The 18,668-nt window shown below is 50.2% G+C and overlaps 1 protein-coding gene across 1 annotated transcript in view; it reads right to left on the reverse strand.

Moving 5' to 3' along the window:
• LOC149341637 (A.superbus venom factor 1-like) overlaps positions 1-18,668 on the reverse strand; it is a 123,241-nt gene that overhangs the window by 62,707 nt on the left and 41,866 nt on the right. The window contains exons 16-20 of the mRNA XM_089543760.1: positions 10,706-10,825; positions 6,752-6,793; positions 4,723-4,902; positions 2,167-2,293; positions 620-848 (exon numbers count right to left, since the gene is read on the reverse strand). Coding sequence (XP_089399886.1) covers positions 620-848; positions 2,167-2,293; positions 4,723-4,902; positions 6,752-6,793; positions 10,706-10,825 — 698 coding nt within the window. The remainder of the gene's footprint in view (positions 1-619; positions 849-2,166; positions 2,294-4,722; positions 4,903-6,751; positions 6,794-10,705; positions 10,826-18,668) is intronic.

The raw sequence follows: 18,668 nt of genomic DNA on the forward strand, positions 1-18,668 counted from the left end.
TTCCGTGTTACCTAGAAAATGTATCAGGATCGAAGTGCTCGCGATATAGATAGGATGTCGGGATCAGCATTCGTTGATAATATTTTATCAGAATTACCAAACCTTCCTCTGCTTTGAAGTCTTATACCTTGGTGCGAGAAAAAAAAATTAATGAGCTTGCATGTAAGCTCCTGATCATCGCGATTTCTCAGCGCGCTGTGAAGGGGAGTGCCTCACAGAGATTTTATCATAGCACATACCGCAAACTCTTACTACATACCCAGCGTCACCCCTGCGCATGCGCAGGTCACCCTGAGGGCGCCAGATAGCGCCATGCACTGATCAGCGGACGCGCATGCCTGCATTGTCGGAACCACCGCGGTTGGGACCAATCAGCGCGTGCGCTCTGGCGGCGAGTGGTACGTTCCGCTTCACATCGATCGTTTCAATTGCCAATCGAAGAAGACGAATAGCATAAAGCTGATTTTGAGGACGGCGAAAAAAAGACACTTGAAAACAACGGGACAGGTGCCAGCTTACAACTCGCTGTCCTCCGCGTCAACCGCATCAACTTTAGCTACGATTCGACTAGCCCCAACCAATGTGCTACTTGAGCGAATAGCATTTGACACGTGCTTACCTTCTGCTCACTGCTGTCGTAGTTGTAGACAGTCACTGGGACGTCAATCTGTTCATTCTGGATGACGGAGTAGGGGAGGTTGACTTCGACGAAAAGCTTCTTAAACACCGGAATCTCAATGGGGTCGTGCACGCAGATGCCACCAGATGGCGCCACACTGAAGGCGCTCAGTACCCAGGTGGTGATCGAGTGCGGCAGGGACAGCTCGAACCTCATTTTCTGCCCCTCTCTGAAAGTCACGGGACGTTGCATGTTTTTTTTTTCCCGCACGAAATGTATTCGCCAGGATCGAATACAGAACGCCATAGCTACTAAAGAACACATGTGGACGACGTCATCAGTAACACCACCTGCGCTGCTGCTTATGTATCGCAGGATGCCTCCATTGAACGCGGACTGTCCATAAGCAACGCTGTTTGAAGTATTAAGGCGAAAGCCTTTAGTGCCTCATACTGTCGTGACCAAGGAATGTTAGCAAATGTGTCCGCGTTTCGGCGTCACTACTTGAAAAAAAAAAGCAATCTACCGAGGCTGGGAATCGAACCAGGGCCTTTGGCATTTGAAGTGGAGGCGCTACCACTCCGCAGCGAAGGCTCAGGGTTTGGGCATGAATAAAGGCGCATCTAGTGAATGTATGGGTTTCATAATAGAATAAAAGAAATAAAAAAACGAAAATTACAGAAAAAATTAAAAATTACAAAAGAAACAAGAATAAAGAATAAAGGAGCAAAATAAAATGTGAAAAATAAAAAAAAAACACAGTACGCCAGGAAACGCTTTCGCCTTGCAGAACTTTAGAGAGCCAACGTGCCCCTTAATTTTTTTTTTTTGTGCAGCTTATGCAGCTTTTCGTGAGTGAAGTTGGATTCGTTTAAAGATTGAGTCATGTCACTTCAAGTACACCATGGTTAAAGCAAGGATATGCACTAGCACACTGTGCTTGTTGCGTGCGGTTCGACCACTGGGACCCAAAATAAAAGTGAGTTAAGTGTTACACGAACATTGCCGCAAACAAAAACCGTGTGTAGCAAACCGGTAGGCTGGCACTGTAGTTCGCATAACAGGTGCAATGGAACCAAATGAGCACATTTCTCTTCATAAATTGCGCCATTTCTTGTTTCCTCTTTGTTATCCTACCGTGAATTTAATTCACAGGAACGCTGGGGATATCCTTTATGAAACGCCTTTTCTAGGGTGTCCTACTGATGCCCATTTCACACTGCTCCGCCGGACCGAGAGCCTGTGACGTTAATTCTAGGTACCCAAACGTCGAAGGAGTGTTCACTTGTGCTTCCAACCAGCGCAGAAATACCGGACTTATGGGATGTTTACCACGACTGCATAAATAATGGTCACAACACGGAAGAAGTGCGAACTACAAACAACGTTTCCTTAAAGAAATCATAGTACATGCATACGAATCCGCATAGCAAGTGGTTCTGTAAAGATGACCCAAAGAGACCAGTCGGATTTGCTCCAATAGTCCTCAAACGCCCTCAGACCGATAGCCCACAAACGCAGTGTTTGCAAGCTGTGACGTGACTCACTCGAAGGTACGTGCTTCGAATATCCACGTCTCTCTGAAGTCTTTGCGTTGTTCCTTCTCGAAATCAAACTTTCTCCATCCCAGTGTGTAAGCTTCTTCTTGAAACGTCCTTGCCACCGCTTGGCTCTCTGAAAGGAAAGCAGGCGATATTACTGGTTGGTGGCCAGTTACAACGAAAACGAAAATGGCAACTGTGACAACCACTGCATTAGACTTCCGCCTGTGGCGTTGTCGTGATGACGATAATTTTGTTCTCACGACGCGAGGAGGAGGAGGAGCGGGAGAAGGGAAGGCAGAGAGGCTAACCGAAAGAACAATTGCTAACCTGCACGGGGGGGGGGGGGGGGGGGGGGGTATGGATGAGGAGATATGAATATGAAGGGGAAAAGGAAGTATTCGGAAATTGAAGTCAGTATGCAAAGCCAGTAAGCATGCGGTAAAATCACAGCCTATCATGCACGGTCGAGGTTCTCATGAAGCGGAGCAGTGCCTGGAAGGGCAGCCAATCCCAATAGCACCATTTTTGGTCTGCAGGATGTGGTGGCAAATACCCATATTTGCATGGGTCTAAAAAATAAGCAGAGAAGTACGCCACTGCAATGATAGCCTGCAATGAATATATGGCGTTATGTCCTTAATGGGACTGGCCCCTCTGTGAGTACTTCCCACAAAGTGCCCAGTTTGGAAGGGCACAAAATTTATTTTCATGTCTTCATGGTGCCAGCATTCTCAGAGTAACGTCTGAAAGGTGTACAGCGGTTTCATAAAGCTCCGATATGTCTCATTGCAGCAAATCTGTATTTAACTGTCTTCGAGGTTTATTGTCTGGTCGTTCACTAGCACCCAACTGTTGCACACCTTAACTGTCCAGAATGGGTCGTTGGCCACAATACTGTTTGTGGTGAAATTCAGAACATGGGCGTTTGTTCCTCTTTGTCATTATCGCTTTCAAGAAAGAGAGCAAAAAATTAGGAGGACATAGAGCCGCCTTCAGGTAATGACGCGAAAGCTTGAATAGGTTAATGCGCATATAAGCTGACATGGTCATTCTCGACTTTACATTCGTAGACCCCTCGGAGTCCTCATAATGGAGGTGTTGCCACCGGTGAGGATTATGCGACCCATGTTGCTCGTCCCGAGCAACCCCTCGTGACCAATCATTAATTTGATTGCCACCTGCCGCGGTGCGCAGTTTGCTAGATATCCGGTGGGCAAGTTGTGATGACGTCACAAGGTTACGATACTATGGGTGGCACACCGGCCTCCTAGGTTGCTTCACTGGGTATTTTTCGTGGATTTTTCGCTCACGGTCAACGATGACGTCGAATTCTGTGCAACACAAAGCCCTTAACGCCATCGGGTTAAAATGATACTGCGGCGTTTTTTCCTGGTTAGAACCATACCGAAGCCAGTTGCGTTAGCACACATGTCAGCCGAATGTATAAAAGCTACATTTTTAATGCACTTGCCCTTAAAGAGGCCATTCCCCGTGTTTCGCCGTTGTCTGATTGCCTGAAGCCGGTTTTATCGAAGGCTGCTCACCTGCCCACTGGGTTGTGGGCTACCTGCCCAGGTATATACATCCAGCAACCTGCCCACCGTGTCAGCCCATTTAATCGCGAGAGGCTGCTGGGGAAGAGCGACCGGGGGCGCAACCCAAGTCCCACCGGTGGCAGCACCTGCCATAGAAGGGCAGTGGCGCACCGCTTATAACCGCTGCACCACTGTGCCAAGAGTGGTAGGAATACTCCCTGGGATCCCGGCATGGAGAGAATGATCAGTTCCGCATGTATGGACATTATCTAATTAGAACAACTGCCATCCGTGAACACTGCATCTGAACACCGGAACCGAAAGGAAAACCGAACTGCTATCGTACCTAATTCGCATTTGGCCGAACTACGTAAATCGACTATCAAAACTAGCCTGGAACTGTTGATGGCAGCACAGGACTCTACGGCAATTTAATGCCAAAGCTAAAATTCTTGGAGAACAGCTTATAACTGCGACATTATCGACGCCGGCGGAAAAACTGGAGCAGACACTTTGTTGTGTAATCACCGCGGCTAGAGCGATAGCGGCGGCGCGACTATCGCGGGAGCTGGCTATAAGATAAGCCGCGCTGTTCGACTACCGGGGCATTGTAATGGGCGATGTCAGTGCACGTTAAAGAACCCCAGGTGGTCGAAATTGCCGGAGCCCTTCACTACGGCGTCCCTCACAGCCTGAGTCGCTTTGGGACGTTAAACCCACTTCTAGGTCAGGCTTCGCGCAGCGATCTAGACAGGTCCCAGCTTTTGGTAAGCCGTGAAGAGCGAGCTTGGACCTCGAGTATTACTTCTGTAACAGCTTTGGTAGCTGAGTGCGAAGCTTCTGTTTGTGCTGTGTGTATTTGTTTCTGTACATTTTTTTAAAGTCATGTTCCCCTGTTCGTCCGTGTGTCATTGTCCGTCCATCGGCTGGCTGTCTACTATGAGTCCAACGCCAAATAAACGAGAACTTAGTAGGAAACGAGGTGTAAAGAAGAAAGAACCTCTCATCTTTACTCAAACCATACCTTCGGCGTGTGAGCAGCAATTGGCGAAGGCGTCTACGCACTCCGCTGAGTAGAGGGCGCTGCCTGCTTTCAGGTAGGTGCGGAGCATATCCACACGCTCCGAACAGCTTCGCAGGAACCTGTCTGGCAGAAGACCTTGGGCGCAGCACTCGTGGAGTGTCTTGTCTTCATATTTTTTCACTGTAACCGATAACATTTATATGAGAATGCAGAGCGCCTCAATTTGAAGTGACGCCGTGAAGAGAGGTGAGCAGTGCAAGTTAGCTCGTTGATATACCGGCTCTTACAGCAAATATGTGCCAAAATTAAAAAAAAAATCTGGCTTTTGTGAGATATATAGGTATTGCTCCCATGGGATATACCATCGTTGGCAAACTTAAGGAAGCAGGGGAGCCAAGTTAACCAGAAACCTGGTTGACTCATTTCTAAAAGTTATATTTAAGTATTACTATTAGGCGCCAAGGTGCCATTAGAGATTCATGGCTTCGAGTTCATAATAACCATAACATTTTTTTTTCTTTTGAAAAAGTAATTTTGTTCGGCGCTGTGGCTTTAGAGATCTGTATCTTCGCGGTCACCCCCCTCGCACTGCTTCATATCAGAACGAAAAGTGAAGGTCACGTGCAATGCGGAGTGTCATAAAGCGGTGAGCGTTGCAGCACGTTGACCAAAGACGTCTGGAATGCGTTTGGAACGCTCTGGTCAAGGCCAAAATTTGTAGTGCCACAGCGTCGAAGATGATCGCTTTTTCTGAATGCTAACTCTGAGATGGCTGTTACTAATGGCCAGCTAGACATCTTAAGCGTCTAAGTGTTATACGTGAATTATGTCCCATACTACTATTACCACCAGATATAGACCGCTGCTACTAGGCACTGTGCTAGTTAAGAAGTTAAGCATCATGCCCAGCTAACTAGTTAACATGACTCACTTTTTTCATGATGTCCGCCAATCGCAATATTCCACAGCCACAGGAGTCATGTCTTTACCTTAAAAATCGACGCTGACTTCGCGAATGTACCCCAGTCAACGCTGCACCCCTACCAGCTTGGCTTCCCCGGTGCGCGAAAGTCCTCATCCACAGGGCGCCCGTCGGAGCGGCTTAAAAAAAAAACGATACTGACACCTAGGTAATGCGTACAGCCTTTGTCAAAAGTTTGCAGCCCATTGCCACCGTGGCTGTAGCGGCAGCATTGTCGAAGGGCGGCGCTGTTATCGGCAGCGCTCGGTGGTGACGAGGCTGCGTCGTGCGAGGAGGCACATTCCTCTGGCTCTCGTGAGATCTCGTTTTCAACAAGAACACGTGAGGGAGAGGAGTACGCCTCCCGCCCTGCGCAGCCTCGTCGCCGCCAAGCTCCACCGTTTAGCAGCGCCCCCTCTTCAGCCATGGTCGCTATGGGCTCCAGATTTTTGACAAAGACGGAAGATTGTTTAGACTAGCTTTGCAGTCCAGCTTTACAGACCAGACTTTCTCGTGATACTGGTGCATTACGGGGCCTCGGCATGATAGCCTGGCCGCCAACTGCACCATTTTGGGCCGATCTCACCAGTGCGCGCTCGGGCACTAGTGGTGAAGTGCCAGGAGAAGGCGATTGTGAAGAGAGAAAGGCGATGTAATTGCGCAATTCCTTGCTCCTTTCCTCGCACTGCAGTTCTTGGAGCGACCGCTAGGGGCGTTGCAGTAATCTTGTAACACTAAACACGATCGAGCACGAACGCTCATGCGCGCACTTCTCTCTTCGCGAAATTTTGTTTGTGCCTTACACCTTCTCGTAACTTTCCAATGCTCGAACTTTTTTGCGTGCTTCATCACAAGTGACCGACTGTGTGGCTTAAAGGTAGGAACCAAAATCACGCAGTTAGCATCCACTCAGTCATGATGAGTATGCGCAAGGCAGGAGCCCCATCATAAGAGAGGGTCTTCAAAAGAGTTTTAGACGTTACAGATACACTCTTGCGCAAGTAATACCACTCAGAACAATCAGTGAAAGTGGATTGTGTGGTGTTTAGAAAGAAAAATTATACTCACGGATGTCTGAAACTGCGGCGCGCCTCCCCCGGCGGCGGATACCTGCACAAGCGAGAACATGATTAAAATGGTCTGACTTTCCGAACTTGGCATGCAGTATACAGCGCATATCCAGTGTTACTATCGTAATTTTTATTCTCGCCTTGTCTCAGGCTCATAGTGTCATCATAACTTGCGCCATTGTTCCTATGCTTTAAGGCACAAAATTCCTTGTGTGCTGTCAGCTGAGCCGATGCGTCACTAGAGCAAAAGTTCAGAAATGTGTGGGCTACCAAATGTCAGATTGAACAGTTACCGTGATAAGCGCTTTGGCAAGCGCATAGCACGCGCAGCACTGACGGCCAGTAACGACGATGGTGCGGAGAGCACCGAAGCAGCGTTCATGAATACTTTCATCATCATCATCAGCCTGACTACGCCCACTGCAGGGCAAAGGCCTCTCCCATGTCTCTCCAATTAACCCTGTTCTTCGCCAGTTACGGCCACCGTATTCCCGCAAATTTCTTAATCTCATCTGCCCATCTAACTTTCTGCCGCCCCCTGCTACGCTTGCCTTCTCTTGGAATCCACTCCCGTACCCTTAAAGGCCGATTCACACGACGGTCCGTTCGCCCGCGGCCCGCGCACTACGTGTTCATGCGTCAGCACTTTGAGCGACGCGCTGTCGGCCGCCATCCATCCATCCACCCAGCGCGCCTCTCAATGTGCTGACGCATGAACACGTAGTGCGTGGGCCGCGGGCGAACGGTCCGTCGTGTGAATCGGCCTTAAGGACCAGCGGTGACCTTGCTTCGCATTACATGCCCTGCCCAAGCCCACCTCTTCCTCTTGATTTCAACTAGGATGTCATTAACCCGCGTTTGTTCTCTCACCCACTCCGCCCGCTTCTGATCTCTTGACGTTACACCTATCATTTTTCTTTCCATAGCTTGCTGTGTCGTCCTTAACTTCAGCTGAACCCTCTTTGTTAGTCTCCACGTTTCTGCCCCATAGGTGAGTACAGGTAAGATACAGCCAGCGTATACTTTTCTCTTGAGGGATATTGGCAAACTGTCATTCATGATCTGAAAGAACCTGCCATATGCGCTCCACCTCATTCTTATTCTTCTAGTTATTTCCATCTCATGATCCGGATCAGCTGTCACTACCTGCCCTAAATAGACATATTCTCTTACTACTTCCAGCCCCGCGCCATCAATTGCGAACTGCTGTTCTCTTGCGAGACTGTTGAACATTACTTTGGTTTTTTGCATGTTAATTTTTAGCCCCACCATTCTGCTCTGCCTGTCTAATTCATTGATCATGCTTTGCAGTTCATGTCCTGAGTGACTTAGCAAGGCAATGTCAACAGCGAATCGCAGAAAACTTAGGTATTCTCCATGAACTCTTATCCCCAACTGTTCCCATTTCGGGCCCCGGAATACCTCCTGTAAACAGGTAGTGAATAGCATAGGCGAGATCGTGTCTCCCTGCCTGACACCTTTCCTTATTGGAATTTCATTGCTGACTTTATGTAGAACTATCGTAGCCGTGCAATCGTTATAAATATGTTCCAATATTTTCACATAACACTCTTCTACACCCTGATCCCGCAATGCTTGCATGACTGCTGAGGTTTCTACTGAGTCGAATGCTTTCTCGTAATCAATGAACGCTATATATAGGGGCTGGTTATATTCTGCGCATTTCTCTATCACCTGATTGATTGCGTGAATATGGTCCATTGTCGAGTATCCTTTTCGAAAGCCTGCCTGGTCATTTGGTCGACTGAAGTCTAAAGTTGTCCTGCCACTATTAGCGATTACCTTAGTAAATACCTTGTAGGCAACAGACAATAAGCTGATCGGTCTGTAATTCTTCAAGTCCTTGACATCTCCTTTCTTATGAATTAAGATAATGTTAGCGTTTTTCCAAGCTCTAGGTACGCTCGAGGTCACAAGGCATTGCGTACACAGGGCCTTGCTACGCCTTGCTAGGGCTAAGCCTCAGTGTGAGGCCCAGAGACCGAGCGTCACGAAAAACGCGGCCAAAAAAGGCCAGCACCCCAGGAAATGGAGCCGGCGATTACCGCGACCGCGCGCGGGAGGGTGGTGAAACGGCCCACCTGAGTCTCCCAGCGCCGCAGGCCGATCAAACCGAGTGTTTTCCAGGGGAAGGGAGGCGCCGCGTGCCAGTTCTGTGGGGAGGTGGCGCACACCTTCCACATGGCTTGGGCGTGTCAACCAAACCCATCTATCCGCCCCCCCCCCCCCCCCCCCAACCCCACCAGAGAGGACTGGGAGGCGGCCCTGCTCGGCTGTCACGACCTAAAGACCGAAAAATTCACGGGGGGCACTTTGTCGACCTAAAAGTGCGGTGGCGCGGTGTTGCTGCTTGTGTCACTGATGTGTGGTTAAGATGTTAAGCTTCGCCTCTAAGAGTGGAACGCGACAGCGTCTTGCAACGCTGCCAGGGAGTCCCCAGAACACCATCTCCATCCAACAGTCCCGACCCCGCTGAGGAACTCGAGCCGGTAGCCCAAAGCTATACAGACATTCTTAACTACTACAGAGGGATCAGACGAAAATACCCGCCCCCACACAAACAACTCAATAGAGAAGACGCCGTAGCATGGCGACAGGTACAAACGGGAACATTCCCGTGCCATATAATGCTAAGTAAAATCTACCCCACGCAGTCCAAGAGCTAATGCTCGTGGTGTGGAGACAAACCAACCCTATACAGTACCACATGGGCTTGCAAGAAAATAGACGAGCTACCCTTAATAGAAAACCCGAGTGCGGAACCGTGGGAGAGGATGCTATCCAGCGACATCCTGAAAGTCCAACAAGGACTAGTAAGGCATGCACGCAGGGCAGCAACTCTTAGCGGAGCCCTGGACTAGGGGAGCCGACCCTGCTGATAAGATGGAAGACTCCATCTGAAGCCGCAAAAAAATATTGTAAAATAGAGCAAACAAACGTTTTCCATCACCACCACCATCCCATTCGGCACTACGCCTTGCGCGTCGGTAAATTGGTTTTTGAGGTAAGGAAATCTATCTGTCTCGCATATCTCGGTGGACACCTGTACCTCGCCGTCAGGGAAAGGAGGAAGATGGGAGTGAACGAAGACACTGTATTCACTAGTGTAGTGCCGGCGCCCACATTTCGCTTGCTGGCCTCTCTGGAAGCCAGCGCTGCCCGCCCGCCGTCGCTCAAAGCAGGCCCAGACTCTCTCGAACATGTCGCGGCGTGCAGCGTGAATCATCCCGCCCCGCCGGCGCCGACCCTTCCTCCTCCCCTCCTCTCCGTCGGTGCGAACTCCTACGACGCTTCGCCGGCCGTCGCCTCTCGACCATTGGTCTAATTTGAACGGTGGCCAGTGCCGTGACCTGATTGGAGGATTTGAACTGCTGGCTGCCGCAACCGACACCGGCGGCTTTAAAAACGGGGCCGCGCTGAACCCGCGCAGCAGACGGGCAGCAGAAGAGCCATCACGCCGGAGCTACGCTCGCCGCCGGGGCCGCCCTTCTTCTTTGTGCTAGCCCGTGTTGCTCTTGGCCCTTGTATCATGTAAAAGCCCTTGTACATACTGTACATAAAAGTCGAATTCCGGAGACCATGTTTCGATTCCCCAACTCGAGCAATTTCCTACTCGGTTTTATTTATTTATTTTACCTGGAGCGTCACTATACCGGTTTGGTTGGTTTGGTTTATGGGGTTTAACGTCCCAAAGCGAATCAGGCTATGAGAGACGCCGTAGTGAAGGGCTCCGGAAATTTCGACCACCTGGGGTTCTTTACCGTGCACTGACATCGCACAGTACAAGAACCTCACTATACCATCTCTCTAATTGGTTGCATGGCTACTAGCCAAAGTGCGATTAGCCCCGTTTGAAATTCGCGAATTGTGACGTCGCGGCCATTTGGACCAATTGAAAAGCGTGACATTTCTGTTGACAACTCCTACTTACAAGGATGATGCTTTAAACGCATCCGCCTTAAAAACCGCCGCTCGGCTGCAGAAACCGGCAGCGGTGGTCGCAGGAACCGGCAGAGGTGGCCGCAGGAACAGCCGGGATCGTCGGCCGCACCTGAAAATAGACAAGACATAGTCATTCTGGGTTTTTTTTTTGCGCAAAAGACACGACACAAAAGAAACGAGGTAGACAAGACAAGCGCTTACTAACAACTCAGGTGTTTATTGACGGAACATTTGCTTAAATACAGCAGCTGCTCTTATCAAACATGAAGAGGGAAAGAAGAGACTTCGCATACATATATATCAGATCAGCACAGATCCCATCATCGCACGAGTGAATGCATGTTTTGAGCTCTAATTTTGCGCAAGATAACTGATTTCTTTTTTTTGAGAGCAAAATTGAAGGATTGCTGACACACGAGTTACCCGATTTTCCTATCTCATTAGCCTCAATTATCTCTCTTCCAAGTTGTGTCTTGCACCGGCGCAGTACTGACGTTTTTTCGAGCGCGGGAGTGCAGTTGCGGCAATTCTGAATATGGTCAATCATTTTGCTACCTGACTTGTTCTTGACATCTCTTGCGTGCTCCCTCAGCCTTTCATTAAGGCACCTGCCAGTTTGGCCAATGTACTGCTTACCGCAGGCAAGTGGTATCGAGTACACAACGCTCTTTTTACAGGCCACGAATCGCTGCTGGTGCCGCTTCGAACAAGCGACGGCCGCATCCTCCGCATTCACTCTCTTGCATATCCTGGAGAGTTTTTCAGGAGCGGTGCTAGGGCTGGTGTTAGAGTGGTTTTTAACGCTCCTGAAAAACTCTCCAGGATATGCAAGAGAGTGAATGCGGAGGATGCGGCCGTCGCTTGTTCGAAGCGGCACCAGCAGCGATTCGTGGCCTGTAAAAAGAGCGTTGTGTACTCGATACCACTTGCCTGTGGTAAGCAGTACATTGGCCAAACTGGCAGGTGCCTTAATGAAAGGCTGAGGGAGCACGCAAGAGATGTCAAGAACAAGTCAGGTAGCAAAATGATTGACCATATTCGGAATTGCCGCAACTGCACTCCCGCGCTCGAAAAAACGTCAGTACTGCGCCGGTGCAAGACACAACTTGGAAGAGAGATAATTGAGGCTAATGAGATAGGAAAATCGGGTAACTCGTGTGTCAGCAATCCTTCAATTTTGCTCTCAAAAAAAAGAAATCAGTTATCTTGCGCAAAATTAGAGCTCAAAACATGCATTCACTCGTGCGATGATGGGATCTGTGCTGATCTAATATATGTGTATGCGAAGTCTCTTCTTTCCCTCTTCATGTTTGATAAGAGCAGCTGCTGTATTTAAGCAAATGTTCCGTCAATAAACACCTGAGTTGTTAGTAAGCGCTTGTCCTGTCTACCTGGTTTTTTTTGTGTCGTGTCTTTTGCGCAAAAAAAAAAACCAGAATGCTTAGGCACCAACTAGCCTGCAAAATATACTCGCAAGACTGATATGTTTTGCCGGGCTAGTAGCGTGTCCCACCAGGCATCGGGTCCAGGAGCACCGCCGTAGTGCCGAAGGAGGAAGGAACGTGGGCCGGAGACGGGGAGTAGGGGAAGTGAAGGAAAAACTGTATTTACATTATTTACATAGAGCGGGACTGAGAATGGCTCTCAGTGGAAGGGGAACGTCTTCGTCAACCGTAGTCGACTGGAGCTAGCAGGCTTCTCTCGGCCACACTCACGGCCGAGTTAAATATCGTTCGGATTCCCCAGATCCCTGGCTGGGGAATAATGTTCGACGAGCACTGTCCAATCCGATGGACCGAAGGGGACGTTCCTGTTACCACCCACGGCTGGGCAGGTGCGGGCTTTTCCACTCTCTCACAGCTGGGTCGATGAGAGGGGGAGATGCTGACTCATCCAGCCCTGCGGGAAAGGAATCTCCCGAAGTCTTCCAGCAGGTGAATGAACTTGCTTCCCCGCCGATTGCCCAGAACGCGAGTCGGGGACACAGAATTCTTCAATTAACCGCCAGCGTGACCGGCGCCGGCACGTCGCCTCCGCTGTGGTCGCTCGGACAATACCTCCGGCGCGTCTCCGGCCTTCGCCGCTATAGTGGTCACCTCCGCTCAAGGAATTTCGCTGGGGTTACTGCTGACAATGGCCCTTGACATTCCTACTACACTAATCCGCTGAGGCTCGGAGGGGCATTCCAAGCATCCCACTTCCCACCGCCGTCGCGAGGTTGTCGGCCTCGTCGATTATTCACGGTAGCTGCCTGATCGGGCCCACGTGGTCAGAAGTACGGTCACAACAGCTCGTCCGCCGCCCGAAGAGGTCTCGTAGTGGTTGCAGCCAACGCTGCTGCGCGCAGAGACCTGGAGTTGTGTCCGTTCGGCTTTTGGTCACAGCTGGACCCAAAGGTTCTTCTTGCTTCGTTGACAGCTGTAACGATCTCAACCAGCAAAGTCCAAAGCCCAACAAGCAGAAAGCGCCAAACCGACTTTAAGAACTGCCAAGCTGTTTTCGGTCAACAAAGTCTCTTTAGAGAAAATGAGCTGTTGCGTGAAATTTACTTCCTCCTCCGAAAGTTTCCAAGTTTGACCAAACCAGAATACACAGAGCTTGTTTAGCCAAAAGGGAAAAATTTCCTAAAATTTTGGGGGGGTGCCGTAGCACGGTTTATGTCACAGAAAGCCACCGCCCGTGAGAGCACAAAGGGAAGGTGGAGCTGCTGAACACACATACAAAACAGACAAAAATGATTCCCGCTAAAGCAAAAAACAAAATACAAATTTGCATAGCGGATTAACGTCCGGGGAGTCAGGAAAGGGCATTACACGGGAAAGCTTCGGCTGAGGCCATCAGCGTTGCCATTACTCGCACCTTTCGGCAACGCATGTGAACTGAGTCCCGCAATGCCAAGCTCCGAAATTTCGCTCTCATTTCGCATAGGAGAGTGTAATGAACAAAAGACAAAAAACAAGCATTAAACTCAATATGAGATTATGCGTCATATCCGCCCCTTGCGCGGCCGTGGTCCGACAGCTGCTTTAGCAGATGAGACATTACATAATGCTAGGAATTTCAGCTTGCATTTCTGTACAGGAGAGTTAAATGAACAAAAGAAACAAGCATTCAACTCAATACGGGATTATTCCTCGAATCCGTCTACAAACAGCGTTGCGACTCAAGGAATTTACTGGTTCCTATTTTTCAGCCGCCCCCTTCGCGGCCGCGGTCCGATAGCTGCTCTAGCAGGTGCAACAGGACACAAGGCTAGGAATTTCAGCTTAGGACCCTTAACTGTTCCTCGTCCAAGCCTCGTGGTTCTGAAGTTTGGCTGACGCTCAGAAAGCAGAACGCGAGAAGGGAACGGACGAGTGCGAATGCCGTGCCAGCGTATCCGTCTCTCTCGGATCGGGTTCGCGCGTTGCGTTCTCTTGGCTTGTGTTCCCACGGGGCGGGTGCGAACTCTTGAGCACCGAGGTGCCAAATTGGGGCGGCCACGCGGTTCGGATTTCAGTCGAGCAGTCAGCAAGAGCCGCACTTTCCCCTTAATTAACTCTTCCCGTTTGGCCACCTCTGTGCGCTGCCGCTCCGTGGAAACCCTCGCAGTTGGTTTGCGTGGCGCGTCACTAGCAATCGCTGAACCGTCACAGGTAAAGTCGCTGGCGTTCGCCTCATCATCAGTTTGTAAAATTGCCTGTTCTAGCTCACCACCGTGAGAATTTATAAGGCTTACAGGGCCACGTTTGCCCTCTTCACCTGCGTGCTCTGCTGGCGCTGCGAATCCTGGAGCCTTCGAACTGGTGAGGACCTGCGCAGCGTTATCTCCAAAACTAAGGCCCTTTTCTTTGGGCAGCATATCCAAGCGATTTGATAAAATCGAGGGATACTGCATAGGCAGGTTTTGGGAGACGGCTGCCTTGGTCAGACGCAGCTCGAGCGGGCTCTCGTTCGCGACGCGGGCAGTAAGTTGGTCGTGTTGGATACCTTTCCTATGCTTATACTGGCGATACAGCAGGCTAGAACGGAGCTGGAAAGGTATGTTCTTCCGTGACACACCTATGTCACTTTGGTGACTCAAGTTGCGTAGAGATTGGTCGTTCTCTTGCTCAGCGGTGAACGTTTCTCTGTCCACACGAAGGAGTTCGAGAAAGCCATCTGAGTGGGGCAACACTAGATTCGTTTTCAGTTCCTCACCTAGCCCCAGCTCATCATTTGCGCCTGCTTCGGAAGACTCACTATAGCTTGCACTACTATCGGTGCTCTTTACCCCTGTGCTAAAAGTGAGTAAGTCCTGGGCTGGCTCGTCATTAGGTAGCGCGGAGCCCTCACAGCTTAAGTCGCCGGCGTTCGTCTCATCGTCTGTTTGTAACAAAGCCTACTCTAGCCCATCACCGTGAGAATTTACAGGCTTCGGGCTTACAGGTTGAGGTTTGCCCTCTTCAACCACGTGCTCTGCTGGCGCCGCGACCTCACGAGCCTTCGAAATGGTAAGGACCTGCGCAGCGTTATCTCCAAAACTAAGGCCTTTTTCTTTGGGCAGCATATCCAAGCGATTTGAGAAAATCGAGGGATGCTGCTTAGGCAGGTTTTGGGAGACGGCTGCCTCGGTCAGACGCACCCCGAGCGGGCTCTCGATCGCGACGCGGGCAAAGGGCAAAGACACGCTGGTTTCAGTGGAGCATAACTCAATTTCGGGTGTTTGGTCGCGAGCGGCTGTCGTTCCCTCATCGTTGAACTGATCATTGTTTCGAGGCAGCGCTGAGGCGCATTCCTCGCTTACAATAGAACTTGCAGTTGCCGCTTTCAGCGCGCGACTGCTCTCTGGAGGACTACATTTCTGCGCTGCGCCTACGTCTTTCTGGGTTGCAAGGGAAATCTGCGTGGCATCGCGCTTTTCAGCTAACGCCGCGCTCTGGCTTGGAGCTCCACAGTCGCTGTCAGGTTTGCCCTCTTCAACTACGTGCTCTGCTGGCGCTGCGAATTCACGAGCCTTCGAAGTGGTAAGGACCTGCGCAGCGTTATCTCCAAAACAAAGGCCCTTTTCTTTGGGCAGCATATCCGAGCGATTTGAGGAAATCGAGTGATGCTGCTTAGGCAGGTTTTGGGAGATGGCTGCCTCGGTCAGACGCACCCCGAGCGGGCTCTCGTTTGCGACGCGGGCAATGGGCAAAGACACGCAGTTTTCATTCACGATTTTAATTTCACTTCGCGCCGAAACCTCCTGATTTAATGTCGAATTCCTCTCGACGCGCTTCGCCAGTAACATTTGCAACTCCAAACGCATTAAAGCAAGTTGCCTTTCATCGGCTTCCTTGAGACGAAGCCGTTCTTTTTCTATCCTGTCAGCCTCCTCCTTAGCGGCTTCCTTGCGGTAAAGGCGTTCTTTTTCTATCCTGTCAGCCTCCTCCTTAGCGGCTTCCTTGCGGTAAAGGCGTTCTTTTTCTATCCTGTCAGCCTCCTCCTTGCGTTCTTTTTCAACCCTGTCGGCCTCCTCCTTGCGTTCTTTTTCAACCCTGTCGGCCTCCTCCTTAGCGTTCCTGATTCCCTTCTGAATGACTTCCCAGGTCTCCCAAATTTTGTCACCCTCCTCCTTAGCACCACATTCCTTAATAGCCTCAATCAGCTGCGGCTTTCGGTGACTTTTCCTCACCTCAATACCCAGCTTTTCACACAGCAACATCAACTCTGGCTTCTTTAGCTTGCTCAAATCCATGGCAATTCTCGAACGAGGACTTTCAAAACAAGCTGCTACGTGAAATGCTTAAGCGAGCACGTGCAGAAAAACAATCTACAGGTAGTGATAAATTTCCAGAGTTATCAAGCCTGGCAGATTCTTAAAGAAAGTCAAGCGCTCACCACTGCTGAAGCCAGGACCAAGCGTGGACGATCCCACCGCTGCCAACCAGTTGATATGTTTTGCCGTACTAGTAGCGTGTCCCACCAGGCATCGGGTCCAGGAGCACCGCCGTAGTGCTGAAGGAGGAAGGAACGTGGGCCGGAGACGGGGAGAAGGGGAAGTGAAGGAAAAACTGTATTTAGATTATTTACATAGAGCGGGACTGAGAATGGCTCTCAGTGGAAGGGGAACGTCTTCGTCAACCGTAGTCGACTGGAGCTAGCAGGCTTCTCTCGGCCACACTCACGGCCGAGTTAAATATCGTTCGGTTTCCCCAGATCCCTGGCTGGGGAATAATGTTCGACGAGCACTGTCCAATCGGATGGACCGAAGGGGACGTTCTTGTTACCACCCACGGCTGGGCAGGTGCGGGCTTTTCCACTCTCTCACAGCTGGGTCGATGAGAGGGGGAGATGCTGACTCATCCAGCCCTGCGGGAAAGGAATCTCCCGAAGTCTTCCAGCAGGTGAATGAACTTGCTTCCCCGCCGATTGCCCAGAACGCGAGTCGGGGACACAGAATTCTTCAATTAACCGCCAGCGTGACCGGCGCCGGCACGTCGCCTCCGCTGTGGTCGCTCGGACAATACCTCCGGCGCGTCTCCGGCCTTCGCCGCTATAGTGGTCACCTCCGCTCAAGGAATTTCGCTGGGGTTACTGCTGACAATGGCCCTTGACATTCCTGCTACACTAATCCGCTGAGGCTCGGAGGGGCATTCCAAGCATCCCACTTCCCACCGCCGTCGCGAGGTTGTCGGCCTCGTCGATTATTCACGGTAGCTGCCTGATCGGGCCCACGTGGTCAGAAGTACGGTCACAACAAGACATAGTCAAATAACGGAGCTGAGGAGACTACAGATCAAGCAGCGTCTTCGTCCTCTTCCTAGATCCCGACGATCATAAATACTTTGAATGCCTATTATTCAGTTCAATTCAATTAATTTTTCTAGGCAATAAGATGCACCGTAGAGAGATTCAAGGGCCAGAGCTGCTACGATCAGCTTGACTGGGCCCAAGAACCTCTCCTGGCAGTAAAAGACGGATAGTACATGAACCGGATGAAGGCGAATAGCAGAAAAATATTTAAACCAAACATAGCAAAACTGTCAATTGAATAAATAGCATGTTTAGCAACTGTGTACATGTTTGAATTCACACAAACCAAAGCAAGTGGAAACAATCCTATTACAAGACACAAAAAAAAGAAACATTCAGTACGCACGCGTGCAAAGAACAGTCAACAGAGCCACATACAACCTAGAAATTTATTTGCAAATAGTGGTCCGTCAGGATTCAGACTATTGGTGCCCTCTGTCACGTCATAGGTGTGACTGCCGCGCGAGAGCGTACTATGCGGGGTACGCGCCGCCGCGGTGGCTCAGTGGCTATGGTGCTCGGCTGCTGGCCCGAAAGACGCGGGTTCGATCCCGGCCGCGGCGGCTGAATTTCTTTGGAGGAGAAATTCGAGGCCCGTGTACTGTGCGATGTCAGTGCACGTTAAAGAACCCCAGGTGGTCGAAATTTCCGGAGCCCTCCACTACGGCGTCTCTCATAGCCTTAGTCGCTTTGGGACGTTAAACCCCATAAACCAAACCAAACCAAACTATGCGGGGTACATGACGAGTGCTGGTAGGAAAAAGTATGCCCAGTATGTCGTCACGACGACAGCCCCTTGACACCGAGCTGTTGTGCCTATACTTACTGTATGTAGCGAGATCCGAATTCAGGTCGACCCCTGAATTCTGGAAAGTAGCATACACTTTAAAAAAATTCTACAATACTTTTTTTTGGCTGCTCTGGCATGCAGAAAGGAATAAACTAGTATTCATCAGTATCGAGCGTGAAAATAACGAATAAAGAGCGAAAAGAAAATGCAGAATTGCTTGAATGTTAGCTGGTGCAGCTGAATTAGAGCGGAATGTGTTGATGTCAGCAGATTAAAGGAACAAGCCTAATAGAGAGGGGCAGGGTGCAACGCTAACAGGTGAAATTTCGGCTTCTCTTTAGCTTCTTCGTTTGTTCTGCTCATATATAAACAAAAACAAGTACGGGTTACCACGAAAACACTTCAA

Source organism: Amblyomma mixtum, chromosome 5 (genome assembly GCF_055824585.1).
Source record: "Amblyomma mixtum isolate Tamu chromosome 5, ASM5582458v1, whole genome shotgun sequence".
In the NCBI taxonomy this organism is placed as follows: Eukaryota; Metazoa; Arthropoda; class Arachnida; order Ixodida; family Ixodidae; genus Amblyomma; species Amblyomma mixtum.